At 36.9% G+C, this 22,724-nt stretch overlaps 1 protein-coding gene across 5 annotated transcripts in view; it reads right to left on the minus strand.

Annotated features, from left to right (window-relative positions):
* Window positions 1-650: 650 nt before the first annotated feature.
* The window catches only part of LOC132104363 (tumor protein D52-like), a 41,735-nt gene continuing 19,661 nt past the window's right edge, over window positions 651-22,724 (minus strand). Inside the window, exons 1-8 of one of the 5 annotated variants that reach the window (XM_059509789.1) lie at window positions 13,544-13,942; window positions 4,608-4,735; window positions 4,197-4,345; window positions 3,839-3,940; window positions 2,659-2,685; window positions 1,700-1,741; window positions 1,349-1,397; window positions 651-1,267 (exon numbers count right to left, since the gene is read on the minus strand). In XM_059509789.1, coding sequence (XP_059365772.1) covers window positions 1,145-1,267; window positions 1,349-1,397; window positions 1,700-1,741; window positions 2,659-2,685; window positions 3,839-3,940; window positions 4,197-4,345; window positions 4,608-4,735; window positions 13,544-13,679 — 756 coding nt within the window. In that variant the 5' untranslated portion in view covers window positions 13,680-13,942 and the 3' untranslated portion in view covers window positions 651-1,144. Of the gene's footprint in view, window positions 1,268-1,348; window positions 1,398-1,699; window positions 1,742-2,658; window positions 2,686-3,834; window positions 3,941-4,196; window positions 4,346-4,607; window positions 4,736-13,543; window positions 13,943-22,724 lie in introns of those variants that run through there. The other 4 variants (XM_059509793.1, XM_059509790.1, XM_059509792.1 and 1 more) reach the window with 4 other exon arrangements.

Raw genomic sequence — 22,724 nt, forward strand, 5'->3', positions numbered from 1 at the left:
TAAATGTTACACCTTTTTATCTATAGTTCAGAAACTATATCAATATAAATATAGTTTTTAATTTTGCAGTCTTGAAGATGCCACAACATTACAGTAGGTACTAGTGTAAGCGGCTACACAAACAATACTAGATTTAGTGTTTGTAAATATTATGGACTGCATTAGATCTAAAGCTAGTTTTTTCACACTGCTTTACAACTGTGTTAGTCAGTTTAAAACAACAGGGAAGAAGTGCTGTCTAGGAGACTATGATGTCTGTCCCTCTCATAATATGTCCTGTTTTCTGTCACACACACACACAAAAAAAAATACAGCAGTGATCAAATGACAAAGCTATCAGAAACACCCTTCCCAGTTTTAGCAACAGAAAGCACTGGGATCTCAGTGGTGCGACTATACTCACGACATAAAAATAAAGAGAAATCAAATCACAAAGCACACTGTTACCTCAAGTCTGCTCATTTTATGACAAACTCTCTAAAGCTAAATCTAATGAAATAAGTAATAAAGTTATAACTAACATCTAACTACATCTAACATCACTACTGTTTGATCATTATTTGGTATTAATGCTAATAATACAATCAATAAACTTTCTATGCAAAAATATTTCAGTTCAAAGTTCACACTTAGAGACAGAACTCATGTTCTGAGTTTTTGGCATTTGTTTTAAAAACGGAAAATGAACTATATATACAGAGAAATCTGGCAATTTTAAGTAGCTGGATGTGCTACAGAGAATTTACACAAACAAGAAGTCAAATTCAAATACATCTTTAAACTTTGTATAATGCCTTAAGGAGGATATATTCTTCAAAAGAGTAAATGGAAATGTTTAGGGACTTCTAAAGGACAGCCTGAGCCTCTCAGGAGGCTAGAACAACACAGACCTGAAGGTAGGGGTCAAAGGTCAATGCTCTAGTGTGACAGTGCATGAAGGAACATACAGTACATCTCACATTCGGACACACATCTGCTCCAGTGTAGGACTACCATGTCCTGTCTGGAGATGACCCAGACTTCAGTGGACAAATAGAGCCACAAAACAAAGCTCACAGTGACTATGTAGAGGGACCACAGTGGAATGAAAGAAGGGGAACAGGAGGTAAAAAGAGAGAAGAGGGGAGCGTTTGAGGGTGGATCCTCAGTGTGGTTTTTGATCTGGTGGACACGTTCCCTCTGGCTGTTCAACCACTGGCTTTCCATCAGGTGTGGATTCTGAAACCTCTTCAGTAACCCCTGTTGATGGTGTTGGGTTCATCTTGGTCTGCAAAGGCAGAAATGAAGTCAGGGTTTTTAGCATTTTCAAATCAAATGCACGGTGTTGATATTATCAGTGCTGCTTTACCTTTATGGTTTCCACCTTCTCCTCAAATGACTTGAAGGTGGGTGTGTTTCTGCGGGAGACACGATAATGATGTAAAACAGACTGATTTCACAAACAATATCAGGGCTGGGCAACTTCAGTCAACAATGAACGAGACCACAGTTTGTCCTAAGAATGCGCTGCAGGGTTTATCATCTGCGGCTTTAAATGCGCCCAATCTTTAAAGTGGAATGGATTCTGATTGGCTGTCAATGCTTTTATCATTTTATCATATTGGCTTAAGATGTATTCTTTTATGAGAATGACCAATCAGAATCAAGCATTCCTGTGAAATACAGAGGCTTATGTGGGCCTTTCACAACACATTCTTACCTCATCAGCGGCATGCTAGCCGAATGCTGAATGGAGTGTATACTATCCGTTAGCAGTAAAGAAGAGCAGACAGCAGTTAGCCAAAGTGAGTATTACAAGAGAAGAAATAAAGCCATGCACCTACACATGTCTACGAGTTCATAACCAGCATGAAAAAGCAGCTCAGCCCTTCATGCTGTGTGAAACGGAGTAAGAGTACAAGGCTTTAATCCATCAGGGGTTTAAAGACTATATTACCAGTATTACTGACACAGATTCACACCACAGCTGGGGCGCCTCAGTCTGGCTGAATAGGGTGTGTGAGAGAATTAGCAGGGAATAAACTTGGTTTAAGAACATCTGAATCACTGCATCACAGGGGATGATATGTTCAGCAGAGCTACAGCCAGAAGATCGATAGATTTGTGGTGGACACGAGAACATACACTATGAAGAACGCTGAGAAACATTGAGAAATTAAGCTGCTTTTTGGGCAGGGAGCAGGAGGAAAATCAGAAGAATCTATTTCTTAAAGTATAATACTTAGCTTTTAAGATACAGCAATAGTTCACCCAAAATGAAAATTGTTATCCTTAGCTCCAAACCAGTATGACTGTTCTTCTTCTGAAGACAAAAAGTAGATATTTTGTACTAAGGGGGTTTGTCCATGCAGTTAAAAGTCAATGAGCTCAAATGTCATATTTGTACTTTTACAGAAATATCTTCATGTTCAGCAGAAGAAAAACAGTCATATGAGCTTGGAGTAAATGACAATTTTCGTTTTCCGTTGACCGATTTTAAACAAAAATCCTCAAAAAGTCTGAAAGAAAAGGTATGCATGCACAGAAACAAAGTGGATGAAATGGAGACTAGCACTACCTCTAAGTGCATGCCACACTAGAAAACCATTCATCACACTACCGAGAGGTGTAGAAGGCAAAATAACCGGCTTTAGTTTGAAGCCACTGTAAACATCTTACCCAAAAGAATTGGAAAATGACTGTAATCTGTAAATGGCAGAGGGGTCATTAGCGAAAACGGTTAACAATGTTGCCAGCGTTGCAGCAAGAGTGTCGTAAGATGGTGAAACTGAGCAAATGTCAGTTCCTTTGACTTCAGAGTATGATGTGGGTGTCTGTCTGTGAAATGGTTTTATTCCACCTCAATTTTTGTAATTTCACTGTATGTGGGAGTAAAATTCAGTCTTTTGCCATTTTGTCCAGTATTGTTATACTAAAGGCACATGTATGTGCAAGTGGTGATCACAATGACTACGTTCACACAGTCTGTGTTTGGGATTGACGAATGTAGTGGCAAAATGTCCTACAGAAAATCAACCTCAAATAATGCTGTGAATTATCAAAATGTTCAGTTAAGTCTTCAAAGAATAGACTTTCAGTTGAGAGACATAAATATCTCATTAAATATCTTCAGTTGTTTTCCAAAGATGAACAAAAGTCATGAGGGTGAGTAAATCATGTTTTTTGGTTAACTATCCCTTTAAGGGTTTAGTTTTAGAACCCTTTTTAGAGCCACTGTGGAACTCTGGAGAATTCCTGCAGCTCATCCTCGAAGACGTGTTTAAAATCTCCACCTAACATATTTCTGGAGTTTTGGCTCATTCTCTGACCACATAATCTCCAAATTTAGCTATGAAAATGCAGTTGACTCCTTGAGATATTCACCTTGATTATTAAATGCAATCTTCACGCTGTATAACATAGCCCTGTTTTGAACTCCAAAAAAAGTCACAACTGTTAGATGTATTCGCTCAATGAATTAAAAATCATTTTAAAATGATCTGAAATATGGTTTATCTGATTACAAATCTTACGACCAATAACTACAGCTGCTGTTTGAGTTGACTGCAATGTTAAATTTTGTTGTTTTTATGTATTGTGTCTCACTTTGTGTCATTACCTGTGCTTGGCAAAGAAGACAAGCACTCTTGATAAAATAAATAAAGAGTTTTTATATTCCTGGTAAAATAAAGCTTGAATAAATCTGCTGCTGCGTGAACGTAACCAGAGTGGTTTGGAAAAGACATTATTAACAGGTATTAGTGAGTATTCATTCATGCGATACAAGGTCAAAAGGGTACAAGGGACAGTTTGATCAAAGGATGATAAGTTGGACAAGGACTTCATTTTCCCATCTCACCTCACGTCCTCTAGCTTTCTGCCAATGGCTGAGCCCACATTGGAGAACGCTGTCGTCGCCTTCTGACCCACTTGAGACAGGGTCTCTGAGGTCTTCTTATACCTGTACAGCACAGATGGGGGACAGATGGGTACAGAAATGTATACAACATAACTTTAAATCCCAAGATCATGTAATTCTAACAGCTGGAGTGAGCTAGTAAAATCAAGCATGTTCACAACTGAGTCTTTAATGCAATTCAACCAAATGTCAAGTGTGAACTGCTCAGCAGCAGTATGACAGATGGAGCCGCTTCTCTGCAGCAGTACGAGAGGCGAGAGGCGGCACACAGATGCCCGAGGCGAGTGAGGGCACATACGCAGTGGAGGTGGTGACTTCATGCCAGCCTTTGCTCAGGTTCTGTTTGAACTCGTTGAGTGGAGTGATGCCCAGTTTCCGCTTGATCTCGGCCACCTGCTTCTCTTTGGCTGCTAGCACCTGAGAAAGAGTCTGGATCTCATCTTCCACCTGTAGGGAAACAGGATAGAAGAATTCACCTGACATGGAAAATATGGTTAAGGGTGGTGGTTCATTAAGGTTTCATTCAAAAAAAAAAGAAAAAAAATTCACTTATGGGTTTATCCATAAGGTCCAGTTAGAAGATACAGCAACTTAAAATAGTGAAGAAAGTATGCACTGCAAAATGACTTCAGCCTTGAGAATAAACCACGCTTGCTCCTTAATCTCATCCACTGAATCTGAAAATGTAACAGAATTGAAGGATGTTGACCTTTGCTAGTTCACTGCTGAGTTCTGCTTGCTCTTCCTCAGTTAGGGCCATGCAGGGTGAACTGGGCACTGCATACACTGCATTCACATCTTCACCGACTTCTGGGAAGATGTCTGGACTCTTGGGCCCTACAAAAACAAAAACAAACACGCGCTATAAAACATTTTAAAGTGATGTAGGATGCTGATAGATCTACTCTAAGAAAAGGTTGCATGAGAAAAGCTACAAATTATGAGAAATGAATGAATGAATGAATGAATGAAGGTTTATTCGGTTACAAAACTTGGGACAAAATGTATGTACAACAACTACAATACAAACAAACGGTAAACGAAAAGGTGAAAGCTGAAGCCGATGGCTTATTATGCCTACCCTATTTAAAAACAACATCTACCCATCAGAAATTAAGGATAAACAATATACACACACACACACACACACACATATATATATACTCATATACTGTACATACATATATAATGTTTGTTTGTTACTTGTGTTGTTTCAATTTATGCACAACAATTATACATAAACTTATCTTATACATTTTTTCTTGGACATCCATGTATTTGTCAAAAATTAGGATTTTAAACAGTTTTTTGAAATAATAAATGGAATTGCTTCTCTTAAGATCATCAGTGAGACCATTTCACAAGTCGACCCCTTTTACCGAAATAGTGTTCATTTTAAAGTTTGTTCTGAACATTTGTTTTTTAAACATGTTCTCTCCTCTTAGGTTATATTTCTGTTCCCTGTTTTCAAACAAACATAGTATGTTTTCCGGCAATATTTTCCTATTGACTTTGAACATAAAGACAACGGTATTCAGACTGACTAGATCGGAAAATATTATTGCTTTAAACTTGAGGAATATTGAGTTTGTCGGTTCATTATACGGTGAATGATTGACTATCCTTATGGCTTTTTTTTTGTAGAATAAAAATAGGTTTTGTTTGTGGTGTAGGCATGCCCCAGATGTATGGAACAATAAGAGAATGATACAGAATATACAGAGAGGGTGTATTTAAAAAATACTTGGTTTTATGTAATATAGCTATTGTTTTGGACAGTTTTGATTGAACATGAGCGATGTGTGGTGTCCAGGATAATTTATGATATAATATTATTCCAAGAAATTTGTTTTCATTCACCCTTTCTAGTACCACATCATCAATCTTTAAGCTCATGTTGGTCTTAATTTGTCGATTACGGAATATAATATATTTGGTTTTACTTGGATTTAAGATTTAAAGTTTATTTCGGTCAAACCATTGCTTGATTCTGGATAGTTCTCTGGTCACATCAGTAATTAGATAGTGAAGGCTATCCCCAGATACATACAGTGTTGTGTCATCTGCAAATAAAACACATTTTAACAAATCGGATACCTTACAGATGTCATTAATATATAAAATAAACAACTTCGGACCAATCAAAGAACCCTGGGGCACCCCACAAGTTAATTTACACATTTCTGATTGATGATCATTAAAATGTACATACTGGTATCTATTGTCAAGATAGCTTTCTAACCATGAGTAAGCACGGCCCCTAATACCATACTTGTTCACTTGTTTATGAATAGTTTATTCATTAACACTTTATGATCTATTCTATGGTATCGAAGGCTTTTTTGAGGTCGACAAAAATGCCCAAAGTAAAATACTTTTTGTCTAATGCAGATGCTATATAATCAACTAATTTAATAACTGCCATTGAATTCGATCGACCACTCCTGAATCCATACTGATCGTCACTCAATATCATGCATTTTTCTATGAAACTATCAAGCCCCTTCAGAAAACGAAAATGAAATCACACTGAGAGATATAAAATTACAATTAGAAGACAAAAGTCACAATTACCAGAAATAACAACCACAGTGTGCCATATAAATTTAGAATAGCATGTAACAAGATGTATAAAAGTCAATTTCCCTTCCCTTTTAGTTGTGGAAACAAATTCCATACATATTTTGTGATTCTTTGACAGAATCAGCATTTCTGTGCTATTTGGCAAAAAATCATGTCAATGTCCATTTGTTGGTGGTAACTGTATGCCTACATTCTACTGAGGTCAAACCTGAGGTTCAGCTTGCAGTGTTTCAGGAAGAAACTCAAAGGTTGCATCACATGAAGAGGGTGTGCAACTCATTTGTAAGCTGCTTGCTGGGTATTTATGGAAAAACGGGTAGGTCTGCCTCCCACTTTAACTTACCACAAAGATAATTAGGGACAGAAGTTAGGATCTTGTATAGCTTGTTTGACAACAAATCTATAACAAAATATTTTGTAGCGTGTTTGTTTTAAAGTCTCTTGGCACTTAAAATATGCAGGATAGCATACTTAACCATATATTGTTACACTACATCTAATACAATGAGAAATGAGGTGATTAAAGTGCACTGAACATAGTTTACATTAACTGGTTACTTTGTTATTTTGGCTTCAGTTCACATCTCTAATATGCACAGTTTGAATTCAGTACAAATAAAGTTCTGGCTCAGTAAAAGGTTGAATGTTCTTAAATTAGATGTGGTTTGAATACAATTAAAGTGCTGTCCCACTAATGTCTAATTTAATACACCATTTTCTGCCCATCAAACCACATTTCCTTTAATACTACATCCAGTTACAGTACGGGTTACCTGGCTGCCAGGGCACACTGACACTGGTGTGTAAAGTTCATTCATCATGGGAAATGAACATTGATGAACAACATAATGAACAACTTTTCAAATCTCTGAACACATGCGGACAATTTTGGCAGAGATGTCCTTGCGTTATCCTGTGGGTGACAAACTAATGCTGATTGACAGGCTCGGAGAACACACATAAAATGCTGTATTATAATTGCTTTAAGAAAACATTTATCACCTCTGAATGTTGAATTTTACAAGTTGTGGTGTAATTCAGGTGAGGAAAGACGATCATATGTCCATTCTCGGAATAATAATAAAACAAACAGAATATAGCCATATAAAGAACAGAATATAGCCATATAAAGGCTATTCATGTGAGCACATTTAAACTAAAGGATTTATACTTCGTTAATTTGATCCACTACTCCAAGTAGAAAAAACAGACTAGTTACTGCCAACTAATGCCAACTAGTTACTGACCTGATGCAGACACATTGCTGAAGCGGATTGATATCGTCTTGGTGGAGCGAGGTTCATGTAAGAAAACATGAAAATAAGCGGGGTGATCTCAAATCTGCCCCAATGGCTCTCAATTAGAGCGTGCTGCAGTTCCCCTTTTCTCCACAGATTTACAGTGCAAAATTGTGGGGCGCTTTTGAGCTCGGGAGGGCTCAGGCACCATCTGCCCCGCTTATATCACGTATACATGCCTGCTGAAGCCATGCATGGGATTTTAATATATACTGCTTACTTTACAACTTAAAATAGTATCGAAAACCTGAAAAATATTTGTTGCAGAATGCTGAACACTTTTACTATTTATTTTTGTTTCAGTTTATATAGAGGTCTATGTACTCATATAGACGAGCAGAGCCTGTTGACAGTGTCCAAGTTTAACAGTCGATTTGAAACTGTTGAGTGGTTTACACATGGACTCATAACATTGCTTGCATGGAAATTAATATTGGTTTTAAAAAAAAAATTTACCTTTTTTTTGTTAAAAAATAACTTTAGTAAAGTCATCTGACACACTGGCGTAAACACGTTTTTGTTCAGTCATCCCTGATTTAAACCACCAGCTTTAATAAAGCAATTCCCATTTATATCCACATCTGTCCTCTAGTCAAATCGATTTCTCCACACATGGACTTCCAAATACACAAGATTTCGAACAGCTGCCATCTTACGAATCACCATGTAAAATAAGCATTTCCAACCCTGATGTGCCATGACGGTTCACAGGCTTGATCAATGACCTCTCTGTATCGGTATAATTAGATTGAGGGCCCTGTGTAAACATGCTCACTGCTCTTCCATTTAGTGATTAACATCTTAACTGAATTAGAGTAGCACTGTTGGCCATGGAATAATTTATAGATACAGTTTTACTGAACAGAATGGTTAAACGTTTCAGTACCTGCCAGTTTAGACTAGTCCTGTTGCGCTGTTAATTCAATCAATGTCTGTTAAAGGGGTTTGATAAATTGATTTAATATAATATGAAAACAAACACAATACAACAATAACATCAGTTATAAGTTGGTACTGGAGATTTTTTTTTATCCATATGGGATGATTATTGTAATTACTATTTTAATTAACATTGTTAAAGGCCATTTTTACCAAATCTCAAAAGAAACATCAATTAATCATACTGCTGTGAAGCATTAATTAACTTGCAGGATTTGAAACAACTGATTTTAGTTTTTAGTGTTGCAATTCATTTAGATAAATCAGAATATAATTGTAAAAAAATATATATAAAATAAAAAATAGTAAAAAGATTTTGAATATCTGTGCATCCTATTTAAAGAACTCAAAACTTTCTCCTGGATGCAAAAATTATATTTACTAAAACTAACCTACATAAATGTAACACTTACACATCAGTGTGTCCAGTGTCCAATTGGGTGATCAGAAACGTGGCCTGTCCAGTCTTTGTAAAGTGATAAGGAGAAAGCTGCAGAGATACCATTAGTCTTAAGCAGAAGAACTGGCTGTGTAGCAGAGCGTTGTAAAGCTCAAGATCGGACAAAACCAGACTGAATAAAGTCTGTCTCAAGTCTAAGATCAGATTTTCTATGACTAGTCAAGAAAGACCAACTAACTTGAGTCTGAGTCCAGGCCGGTTCCAGATATTCCTGAATAGGGCTGCAATATATATCGAAATTATCGAAATATCGCAAATGTAAATATCGCAATATGCATATCGCAATGGCGTGCGATATCTGAATCACTTAATAACAGGCTACTTAGATATTGCGTTTCTCAATACAAAGTACGCTGATTTTGGATGTGCATCCTCCTCGGTAGTTGAGACTTTGTGCATTCGTCTCGGAGTGTGATGTCCGCGACGAGCAAGTCCGGTAAATCTGTAAACAGCAGTGTACTTGATAACTTCAGTCAACTGACCATGGCTACTGCAATTTTCCTCTCTGTATATTTACAATAAAAAGAAATAGGATATCAAATACCACTGCCTCCTTTCGTTTTCATTTTAACATAAGAACAGCTGCAGAAATGTAATTAGTTCAGGGATATGTGTGTGTATATATATATATATATACAGCCATTACAATGAAAAAGAAATTTGCCTTTTTATTTTCATTTTAACATATAGATAAATTGAATACAGACCAAAGAAAACCTGTTAGATTTACCCCGCAGCTGAATTATATTTTATGTTTAACCACTAAAGAGACATCAGAGCCAGCGGCACATATCAGAAGGTCTAGCCGTGGTGAGGCTGCTCTCTGCGGATACATAAGCACTGAGCTTCCGCTGATCGCGTGGAGCTCACCGTCTCCGAGATCAGCAAAACACATTTTTAAATAGGCGCGGTCTTTATAAATAAACCACAGATTTGAGTTTTAAACAACTACATTCTCGCCTGAAATACTTTTAAAATTACATTTCATGACACAATAACAGTAATATTTAGAAAATGTTTATCCGAATAAATGGTGGTTTACTCAACCAATGCTGCGTGAACTCAACCAATCAGGATGTTTAGCGCCAAAGTCCTGCCCCCGAAAGTTCCGGAACTTTGAAAAAGTAATACCTCGCCAGCAGGGACTTTCTGAGGGGCATTTTTTTACCCGGAGCTTTATTTAGTTCCTGGTTCCTGCGGTGGAAACACACCGAGTACCAGCCCAAAGTCCCTAGTTCCTGGGTAAAGTTCCTGCGGTGGAAACGGGGCATAAGTATAAATCGCATCAGTCCAAAAATACGTCACGACGAGGAAAAAAACATATATAAGTCGCACTGGACTAGAAGTCGCATTTATTTAGAACCAAGAGAAAACATTACGCCCTCTCGCGGCTGTATACGGTAATGTTTCTCTTGGTTCATGTCAAATTAATTTTGATAAATAAGTCGCACCTGACTATAAGTTGCAGGACCACTAACTATGAAAAAAGTGCGGAAAGTCCGGAAAATACGGTAAGTGCAATAAGTTGCAGAAAACAACTCTTTGCCGTCTTGTCTTGCTGTCGGACTCACACCTGAAGCACACGCACAAGCCGCATCTCACACAGCGTCTTTTCAGTTCTGCCGCACACGTGAAACGCACACATACACACAGAATTATGTCAACAGTACCCGACTCGACGATCACTCTTGTTAACGCAGTCAGTTATGTTTTAAATTAATGTTAACAGCTGAGAAAGAAATCGGATGTGTATCATTATACTGGATCCGTGCAGTTGGATTTAAATGGACATCAGCCTACAAATATGTGCTGCTGAAAATCTCACTAATGTTAATCAAACAACAAATCAGCTATAACAAAGATTAATTTGAATTTAATTCATACAGTGAACACAATGCAGTGTTATCTTACACTTAATTATTAAATGTACCTGAATACTACTGTTTATTTTATCTTCCCCCCCACCCCCTTTTCTCTCTCTTTCTTTTTTTTTTACTGTTTGTTTGCCTTAAATCATGTTTGAATTTTCTCAGACTATAGTTTTTGCTGTAGTATATGAAGAAGTACCTAAAGAGTAGGCTATGGAAAACAAAGTCACAATGATATAAAATTAATGTCATTAAAGTTTTTTGTTTGTATGTTCACATTGATGTTAACATTACATTTTCTGATACAAGACATAACTTTTTATGTAATGCTAAAACACTGCCAGTCACTTTCAGAAGTTGTAGTGATTCTTTCTTTTCCTAGAAAGAATGTGAAAAAAAATTTGTTATAGAATTTTAAAAAATATTTAAAAATATAAGTTAAACAGATTTGTCAAACTTTAAGCAATATCGTATTGCATATCGAATACTGAATTTTTTTAACAAGGTATCGCATATCGCATTTCTCTTCAATATTGCACAGCCCTATACCTGAAAACATTGTCTTAGACTCAAACCTGAGATGGAGTAAAGTCAGAGTCAGGTCTTGACTATTACTACACTGGTGTAGCACCTACAGCTCTGCATGTCCTCCTGCAGCATCCCAATGTTAGAAATGAGGAGCTAGATGTTATCAATAAATGAGTACAAAACACTGACTGACTGTTTGGAATTATAAATATGAACAGTTCATCTGTTAATATTATGGTTTTTTTTGTGCACTGCATGAGAAAAAAAGGTAATATAGCTAAAACCACCGTATAGCTGCTCAACATGCATCTACTGTACATGCATGTTGATTTTTTTCAGACAATGTCGCAATTATAAATCAGAGTGACTCCTGGTTAACATGTATTGTTACTATTTAGAGTGGAATTTTTCTACAGTATTCACTCAAACACTGATATTATTAGAGGAAAAGCTCTTCAGCGTATGTATTTTCTAAGGAAACTTCGATCCTTCAACATGGATGTTTCTTTCATGAAAATGTTTTATACTTGTTTTATTGAAGCGGTTTTAAGTTTTTCTATTGTTTGTTGGTATGGTAATCTTAATGTTAAGAATAGGAGGAAGTTGTCAAGCATAGTTACAATGTGCAGTAAGATAGTGGGGATCGAATTAAGGACTATCACACAAATTTATGAGCATAGGACGACTAGGAAGGGCCAGTTAGTCCTTTCCGATGTCACTCATCCTCTGTGTGTTGATCTTCAATTACTTCCTTCAGGACCGAGATTTAAACTCCCCTTGTGTAAATCAAATAGATATAGAAATTCATTTATACCTGCTGCAATTAGGTTTTTAAATGAGTTATTGTAATTTGTGTGTTGTGTTGTTATATGTATGTGTATACTGCTGTCTACACAAAGAATTGCCCTTGAGGACAATAAAGTTTAATCAATCAATCAATCATCATGACAGTAGAAAATAGGCATTATAAGTCAATCTACTGCAGTAGCCTATTTCCCCTCTCAGTCAGAAGAAAATGTGTTTTACACCCGGTCATGCTTGGGGAAAAAATTACTAAATACCGTCATAAACTGTGAAACCAGTATAAATTTGAAAAATACCATGAAATTATTTTTTGGTCATACTACCCGTCATTCATTTTAATTATATTTAACATGACAGGACTGTTGATCACTACACATCTGAAAGAGATGTGAATGGCACATCAAAACACAAAAATCAACCAGACACAAAAAAAGGCCTTTTACCGCTAACAGGCAGAGAACTGGCATGAAAAATTAAAACATGACAAAAAACTACTATCTACTAGCCTGGTAATACCAAACTCAGCTACTTTGCTTTGCTTCGTAGACAGAGTCTGGAAGGGCATAATTGACAAGCGTTTACTTTCTCATGGGGGGGTGGGGGGAGTGCTTGTTTGAAGTTTAAAATCATTGGTTACCCGTAAGGCAATCACATAACGTTTGGTTATGACGTGTGTTATTTGCCGGCTCAGTCGCCTCAAACTTCCAATGTAAACACAGGAATTATGCGAAAACAAAACCATCGAGCGAAATACCGGAGTGAACATGACAGTTCACAATCACAATTATCACCTTGCTGGACTTTAGCCTCCCCAGTTTCTCGCTGACAATCGGTAACAGTGGATAAATTTCACTTTTCCCAAAACCTGTCGGGACTCTGGAGTAGGGCCACAACATCACATCCATTCACTAAGTGATCCTCAAAATTATTACAAATGACTAAATCTGCACTAGTCGGATGTTTGGCAGTTATTCTACAACCTTATTGCCCACCTGAACAGCACCTGCTCCTGGCGGATGAGCTTCTTCAAAACATCAGCACTTGACAGGAAGAGGACTCTCCCATTAGATAACAATCTCTGTATGTTGCTGTTATACTGTGACAAACACCAGTCCACACCTTTACACACACACACTCTACTGAGCACCTGAGCAAACACGGTTACCTCTGAGTGGCAGTACCGGTGAACCAGGGGGAGTGAAACTCTCTTCAGGTGACAGGTAGAGGTAGCTGCTGTTCACTCCCTGCTCAAAGTTGAACAGAGACTTGTACTCCTCTACAGGTTCATCCATAATGCCCATGAACTGAAAGCTCCCAGGACACTAAGTGATGCATGTGACTGAGCCTGTTAGGATATCACTGTGCTGATTGTCCCATCTTCTAGCTACGGTTGCAAGTATAAGCGTGTTGCGGATTCTGCAGTGCTAGCAGGGATCACATGAGGTCCTGCTTGAGACAACAATGTCTGCAAGTTAATAAGTTACCTCTCCATAGCGTCCGATTTCCGTCGCGAGCCAACACTCCCAACTGTAATCTCAGTGGTCCTTGTAAGTATTGTTGACAATCCTGTAAAAATGTTCTTAAAGACCGAAAAAAAGCAATCGTCTTCAGCTTCCTGTGCTGGACTAGCTTATGCTCAGCTCCTCCATTCATTTTATCATCCATGGGAAATGGAGATCCATTTGTCCCCTGGTCACATGACTCTGGGGCAAGCCCACAAAACGAAGCTGTAATCTGCGGTGGCCTAGATTACAACATTAATCCATTACAAAGGGCCTTCACACCGCTTCAGATACACACCGGCTGCAAAAACCATTACCCACCGAAATGGATTCAGCCAAGCGCAAGACAATCAGAAGTGATGACACACTCAGGCATCTACAGTACCATTATACTGTAAGATTTTACATCTCTGCTGAATTATATTGCAAATATTATAGGTCCTGTCAAATGGTGGAAGATCAGGATTTAAAATGCATAAATATTTTATAAATATAATCTATAAATATTGGCTTTATTGCTTCTTAAATAAAAATTTTTTCTATATATATATATATATATATATATATAATTGCATAGGTATAGTGGTCAGATAAATCACCTGAGAGAACTCTAAATGCTCATGTTTGCAACCATAATGGAAAATCTGCATCACAGTTCATCCACACGAAATAACACACATTTTATTTTAAATCAGCATGAATCATAAACTGCAACTGTAAACTGACTTTTTTTCTTATTATGACATATATACCAGTGAAATGGCTTCTTGATAGGGGTGTTACAATTATTGGCTGAAGCGGGAGAAATAATTATAATGCTGAAGTTGAGGTACTCGCATGAGTGAATCACCGCGCGTGCTCAGTCTCGCTTTTGGTCTCGGTCTCTCTCATTCTCTCTCAAAATATGCAAATGGATTCAAATCACCACACATCGCGTCGGTCTATAAGCAAGCTCAAAAAAATTGCCTGCATATGGACAACATGACAATGCGGATGGTGCACGGATGTGGATGGCCTAAGAATACTTTTGCCTTTATCAGTGGTGCACGAGATGCGGTGACGATGTAAGTGTCATTACATTATAATGTTTCTGTTAGCCTATGCAGTTGAAGCCACTAGATGCAGCGCTGCTGCATTGCTCATTCAAAATATTGTGAAAAAGAGAACATCGATGTGGAGAAGATCTTGTTTACATCAAACTGAAACCAAGCAGTTCACACAGAATGCATATTTTGCGCATTTTCTAGAGGGACATCTTCTATCACCATTGCACTCCCATCTCGCACAAGAGAGCCATGTGTTTAGAAAGCCAAACTGATGGAAGTTCAACTTTTTAAAAAACATATCTTGAGACTTCATTGGGTGGTTTTTTTCCCATCCCTCTGTATCTCATGTTTTTCAATTAAAAAAAAAATTACTGTGTGATTGGCTTTCCGGCATTTGTATTAAACTATGCATGCATACATGATGCCGTTTTGTTTACAGTTGTTTAAGCAACTTCATTATAATTGGTTTATTATTATTATTATTTTAAATACTATGCACTTTTTTCAGTCATGTTTTCTTATGCTTTGAATAAATGTACATTAGTAATATTTTGCTCGATGCGCCCTCTAAATCATCAGCTCATTAGTAGAGACTGCAAAACCTGATTTGGGTGTGTCTAATAAGGGAGACATACAAAATGTGTAGGGCAGGGGTGCCTCCAGGACCGGTTTGAAAAACACAATGCATTTTAAATTCGAATATAATTCAAATTTTGATATTTAAATTTAGTGTTTCAGCCATTTTGACAGCCCTAAAGGGAAAGAGCACTTTTAGGTAAAGAAGGCAATAATAGATGGCATTCATGGAGGTAGGAAAACCACGTTTTTATGAACCGCAGGATTGCTTGTAATAAAGATTAAAGAAAAGTAGTTTACATTTTTGCCACTTGCTTGAGCAACTTAATATATAAATCTAGATGTAAATGTAAAAGTAAAAAGTATTGAATAATTTGATGCTTATATTTAATTGTTTAAATGTTTAAGCATGTCTATGAAAGACTATTACTGTTCTTTGTATACCCACCATTTTCAAAAATTAAGTTTAGGCCCTGAGTAAAAGTAAAAAAAAATCCTGATTGGAGTATCACTATAAACTGTTAAAAATGATAAAAAGAAGGCTTTAAAAAGATTGGTATAGTGGACCGGCATCGCCAGATACTGCTTTCTGTGATCGGCGATCAGCCTTAAAAATCCTGATCGGAGCATCCATATTCTAGAATAAGAAAAAAGCAAAACAGACTTGATTTTGTTCTTCAGGATTCAGGAAATGTTTGGAACGCCGGATCGTCATTTGCATCAGAGAAGTCATTGTGAGGTGGAGGGGACATTCATTTTTTTTATTAAAGATTACAAGGGTACATTAATTAAAAAAATTTGAAATGGATAAAATTAAAATAAAAATGCATGGATAATTCACTTAAAATACGGTAGCACTTTATTTTACATTCCTGTTCCTCATGTACATACTATATACTTATAGTAATTACAATAACTATGTAATAACTAGGTACTTACCCTAAACCTAACCCTACCCCATGTAGTTACCTTGTATTACCAGAACTTTCTTAGATAAGTACACTATAAGTACATGTAAGTACATGTACTGTAAAACAAAGTGCAACCTAAAATACACACCACACAATTTCAACTAAAAATAACAATAGTCAATTTTGATTTCATAGAGCCTTTAAAAAAACATTTAACTTTATAATTATTATAGTAAAGTGTATATTGTTACTATTAATATTTTATATTATTATTAATTTTATTGTTTTTTCATATTTGATACTTAATTGTGTATCCTTGTTTCCTATTAATAAACCCATCTCAAAATCATCTCAATATTCATGATTTTGCCAATAATATCAATTGGAATTCCATTTGGTGCCACTAGTGGTGCAGGAACACAAGATATAAGCGCATCGCTGCTCATTCCCAATTCATTTCCTCAGGTTTTAAAATGCACACATGCTATTCATGACACACCCTCTACAGAGTTTGTCCCAGAGTAGCTGGAATTACACATCACTGCCAGACTACAGTAGCTGTCTAGTGTGGGACGGCTACTGTCTCCAGTAGAGAACAGTGAGAACAGCCAACGACACAAAGAGTCAGGTTATAATGAGAGTCATTGTGACTCTATTAAGCCATTTTCACATGGGTGTACAAGAGCCGGGCAGTGACAAACACATATTTGTGCTTTTGTATGTGTGAGCTTGTGAATTAACATACTAACTACATTCATCTCACATGTCTAGAATGGCAGAAACTTGACGTCTCCAAGCTGCTGCATGCAGGTTAGTACCCGGATATTTGTCTTTCACCAAAGTCCTTGTTGGCTTCCATCCAGACTAGATTGCACAACAAAAGCATGCAGATGTACAAATAGAGACTTGAATGCAATCCACAGCCATTGACAAAATTGAATTTATGTTCCTTTGAATCCCAAATCATTTTCACACAAAAATAATACTATGGATTTTTATTAAAACTTCATACCTGTTGGCAAGTTCAAACAAAGCTTTTTTTTCTGTGTGGGGAGAGTTTCACATCATGTGATGGGCTCCCAAAGTAAACCTCCATGTTAGGAGGGACTGTGTATGGGAAAATAAAGAAAACTGCAGAAATAGAACAGAGAGATTTCACTGAAGGAAGATGCCCAACTTCGCATTTTAACAAATGGAATGGAAGTATTGTTTAGAAATAGGAAATAAACAATCACACATTTATTTTAATCTTTTAAACAACACATATTTACCAGTTACATCTCAACTTCTGCCTTTGGCCCACTAACATTCACATGGCCCCACAAGGGGCGGCTGTGATGGAAACCCATGACCTCCTATAGAGTTGGACAAGCCTTTCAATGGCCTTGTGTCTCAACATCAGGAATCCTTGTGAACTTGATATTGTATGACTTGGGTTTAAACTCGGAGCTCAAGAACATAAACACCTCAGTAAAAAAAACAAAGAGGACATTTGAAGCACCTAATAAACCACAGCATCTAATCAATTACTGGTTTATTCCAAGCCCATTGTGTCCCGTGACTGGTACAAAATGAGAATCATGGGTCGGAGTGCAACTCCAGCGTGCCTGATGGACATGTACACAGGGGAATAATGGGTGGGAAATGGAGAAGGTCTATATGCCAACCAACACTAGAAAAAGGCAACTTGGTTTCTGGAAACTTGAGTATAAAAATTGATAAAAGACTATTTGTGACCCTAGACCACAAAACCAGTCTTAAGTGTAAATTTTTCTGAAATAATCTGAAAGCTAAATAAATACATTTTCCATTGATGTATGGTTTATTAGGATCGGACAATATTTGTCCAAGATACAACTATTTGAAAATCTGGAATCTGATGGTGTAAAAACATCTATATACTGAGAAAATCGCCTTTAAGGTTGTCCAAATGAATTCTTAGCAAGGCATATTACTAATCAGAAGTTTTGATATATTAACAGTAGGAAATTTACAAAATATCTATGGAACATGATCTTTCCTTAATATCCTAATGATTTTTGGCATAAAATAAAAATCTATAATTTTGACCCATACATTGTTTTTTTGGCTATTGCTAAAAATATACCCCAGCAACTTAAGACTGGTTTTGTGGTCCAGGGTCACATTTTAGTGGAGCACATTACTGACATGATATTATGCGAAACCACTCGATCCACAACGTTTACATCAGCAAACCACTCACCCATACGAGTTGTTGTTAAATGAAGAGATTACGCAATACGTTTGAGATAATTTTACTTTGTTGAACATTTCCTATCCCGCACGGAGACTGCTGCACCTCTTTAAATGGTTTTGTGGTGCTCACATCATGTCATTTAAAATGAAATTATCCCAAACGTAACTGTGGCGCGAGTGTGACTGCGCTGCGCAGTAAGTGAACTGCTTTCATCGACGCTGATGCAGCAAAACACACTGCTGCTCACATTAAATCTTGTGATTGTGATTAAAATGTGATTATTATGACCAGTACTTAATTTGATCCTGCTCGATTCTGTTCTGGAAAATGTCAGATTTTGAATGTGTGTGTTCCGGTAGGCCTATTTGTTTTTAAAAATCCAGTATACAGTGCATTAGATCGTGACAGTGAATGCGTACAAGGACGAGTGAGCGGGGCTTGGCTGGATTTGTTTGGAGGTAACTGCTCATGTCTCAGGCTGCACAAATCCAAATGTTTCCATATTCGCAATGTATTTGAATGTTAAACTATTATTTATAATGTAAACTAGGCTTGTACATTACACGCATTCGCATATAGACGGAAAAGATAATCCTCTTCATATGAGCAAAAATGTCCTTGGCATGACAGCAGAGAGAGATACTACAGTCTATTTAAACTGACTAGTGTAACCTTTTAAATGTTTGGTTGACTATTTTATTTTGATAATGAACAGACTGTGATGTAAGTTTGAATTGCTGGAATACGTGTTAGCCAGGCTCCGGCGCGATCGAAACAGCTGAGACATACAAAATGAAAAAAATAAAAATATAAATAAAAAAAAAAAAACTTTTCCGCAAAAAAGTGTTTACTTTCCTGTAGCTCAATTGGTAGAACACTGCGCTAACAACCGCAAGGTTGGGGGTTCAATTCCCCGAGAGCACATGATAGGTAAAAATTGATAGCCTGAATGCACTGTAAGTCGCTTTGGATAAAAGCGTCTGCTAAATACATCAATTTAATTTAAATTTAATTTAATTTGTGCATACTCACAATAAAAACAGAAGATTTGTTCCCTTGTAAAATAAAGCAAACAAACAGAATGAGCGTTGCCATCCTTTTCTTTCCTTTAGGGCTGCAACAAACAATTATTTTGATAATCAATTAATCTAACGATTATTAGAAAGATTAATCGACTAGTCATCGATTATTTTGCTGATTAATCAGTAGACATTTATTGATTATTCAGCTTTTGCAATTACTTAAAATATTGAGTTATACATTTTCTAACAAATAAATTAAGGAAATCACTTCAGCTTTTATAAGTCATTATGTAATTACAGTTATACAATTAATTTATACAAATAAATATATTTGGCACACAATATGAGATTTAGAGCTGAAACAACGAATCGATTTAATCGATTAAAATCGATTATTAAAATAGTTGTCAACTAATTTAGTCATCGATTCGTTGCTAAATAATTTATTTGCCGTAAGCGGCTCATTTCGTGCATATTTCAAATCTGCGGTGACCAAAGTGTGGCAGTAATGAGCCACCGGAGGTTTTACTCAGCCAGTACAACAGGAGAAGTAGCGAATATCCAATAGCTGGCCTCGTTTTATGTCACGTGCTTCCCGAACAGCGTCTCTGCAGCATTCAGCGTGATGTGGGAGTATTTTACTTTGAGCCTTCAAAAAAGAAGAGTAACCTGTAAACTCTGCACTACTGCACTGTTTAAGGGGACGTTCACATATTGCGTCTTTGGCGCGCTCAAGTTCGTTATTTCCAACACCGCACCGCATCGAGTTAAAACATTTCAACTTTTCAGAATGCGGCAAGCGCACCGCGGGTCATGTGACAAGAACTAACCAATCAGCTTCATCCTTTCCCGTAACAACGTTAAAAGCTCAGTCAAGATGAAAGGAACAGCTGATCATAGTTGTATATCGATTTCCATTTTGAAATAAATTTAGTAGCAGAGCTACTGCAAGCGATTTTTTGAGCTGCAAATCCATTTATCCTTTGCTGAAATTTCCGCGTCTTCTAGGAGAGAGCACGTCATGGTTGCTTAGCAAAGGCAGCCTCAGGGGCGCTTCTGCACGAGCGCTTTGGAAAGGAGGAGAAAGCGGTGCGCCTAGCGTTTTCCACGCGTTTTTAGGCGCGATTTGTGAACGGCCCCTAAGACTTTCATTTGTGCAGATTCTCCAGTACAATGTTGTTTGCAAATGTTTAGTCGTAAAAGCTGATAACATTGCTTTTTAACAGTTAACATTTAAAGCTTTACAAACATGTTCTGTGATCAGTTTGTCGTTTACCAGTTCATAATTCAGTCGTGCAGCCTAATTATGACTGAATGAGAGAGGTAAATGTTTAAAGATATTTGAAATGCAAGTATTCACTGCTCTTTTTCACACAGCAGGTTTTTTGTGTGTGTCCAATTTTTTTTTCTGGACAACCTTCTGATGGATTTTACTTTAAATTGTGAGTTCCATTCAGGTTTCATGCCATTGGCACTTTTTCGAGGGTTGTTTACAATTTCACAGCATAAGCTATAAAGCTGTTTCCCAGTAAATAATAAAATACAATGCACTGCAATTTTATTCTGTTTTATCCTTATTCTTCGTGAAAATATGTTCTGAAAGATTGCTTAAGCTTTGTTCGGGATGTTAAACTACTTTAGGAGCTCTAAGGACTGCCATGGTGAAAACATTATTTGAAATCTCCTTGTGAAATTTGCTAGAGTATGGGTCAGTGTTCTGATTGCAGAAGAGTTCGACAAAGGATTACTAACACAATAACACAACTCCAGGTATATTTTTGATGAGGATATGACCGTGCAAAATGGTTAAAATCTCTTAAAAAATCTATGCTGAAGGATAAAGACCATTTATTAATAATTTACTTGGGGGGAAAAATGGAAAAAACTAAAATATAAGTACATAAACCGATTAATCGATTAACAAATTTTTCGATTAACAAATCGATTATCAAAATAATCGTTAGTTGCAGCCCTAATGAGATTGCAGTGAAACTCTATTATTTACCATTTAATTATCTAACATATATTTTTGTAAGAAACAAAAAGGTTAAGTGATAACATGTTTAATTATTTTGATAAACTAATATTCACAACATAATCTCTCTTAAAATACCTTATAGGGTTATGATAATCAAAACAGTTAGATCAAGTTTTGATCTCTGCAAACTAGGGCTGGGACAACGCGTCGAGGTCATCTTTGAAGTCGACGCAAAAAATACGTTGACGCAAAATATGCGCATCGATTCGTCGACCTGTTTTTATTTCTCTAAAAAACGATTGCAAAACGTTTACCTTATGTTCGCTGAATATACGCGATGGCCGGATCAACATTCTGTCCAACGTTATATAACCAATCCAGGGGTTTTTCTGCATTGATCTTTTTTTTTGGCGGCTGTCAAAGCCTTATTTGATCGGTGAGTGACAGTGACAGGGCGCGTACGAGAGAGAGCCCCGGCTGCGCACGCAATCACAGTCTTCAAACAACATGAGCGCTTCTTACTCTCTCTCTCCCTTGTGTATATTAATCAAAATCATTAAACACGATAGAAAAAGGGCGAAACACCAAAGTTTCACGCGCGCTCGCGCACTCACAGTCTTCAAACTACATGAGCGCTGTCTTGCTCTCTCTCTCTCTCCCTCGTGCAAATTAACCAAAATCATTAGACACGATAGAAAAAGGGCGGAACGCCAAAGTTTCACTTGGAGCATTCGGAGATTTTTTTTTCTACATGACAGGCTGCTGGCTCCCACTGTAAATTTTTTTTTTTTTTTTGGAAAAGCACTCTCTGTATTAGCTTAAAGCCCTCAAGTTTACATTTACATACTGTATTCTTTCAATATTGTATTTTGGGTGACCTTTTTTATTGAATGCTAGACATCAAGTTGTTGTTATTTTCATCTGAAAGAACTTCTTTTTTCAGTAAGCTAGGCCCTATGTGTTCAGTAAGCTTGTTTCAGTAAGCTATGTGTTTTCAAGGTTTCAAGGTTTTATTGAATGCTATCTCTATACAACTGCAAAGTAATGCATTCTTAGTCAGTCTTTTATTTTGTAATTTTAAGAGCAATAAACA

This window comes from Carassius carassius, chromosome 25 (assembly GCF_963082965.1).
Source record: "Carassius carassius chromosome 25, fCarCar2.1, whole genome shotgun sequence".
NCBI classification, from domain to species: Eukaryota; Metazoa; Chordata; class Actinopteri; order Cypriniformes; family Cyprinidae; genus Carassius; species Carassius carassius.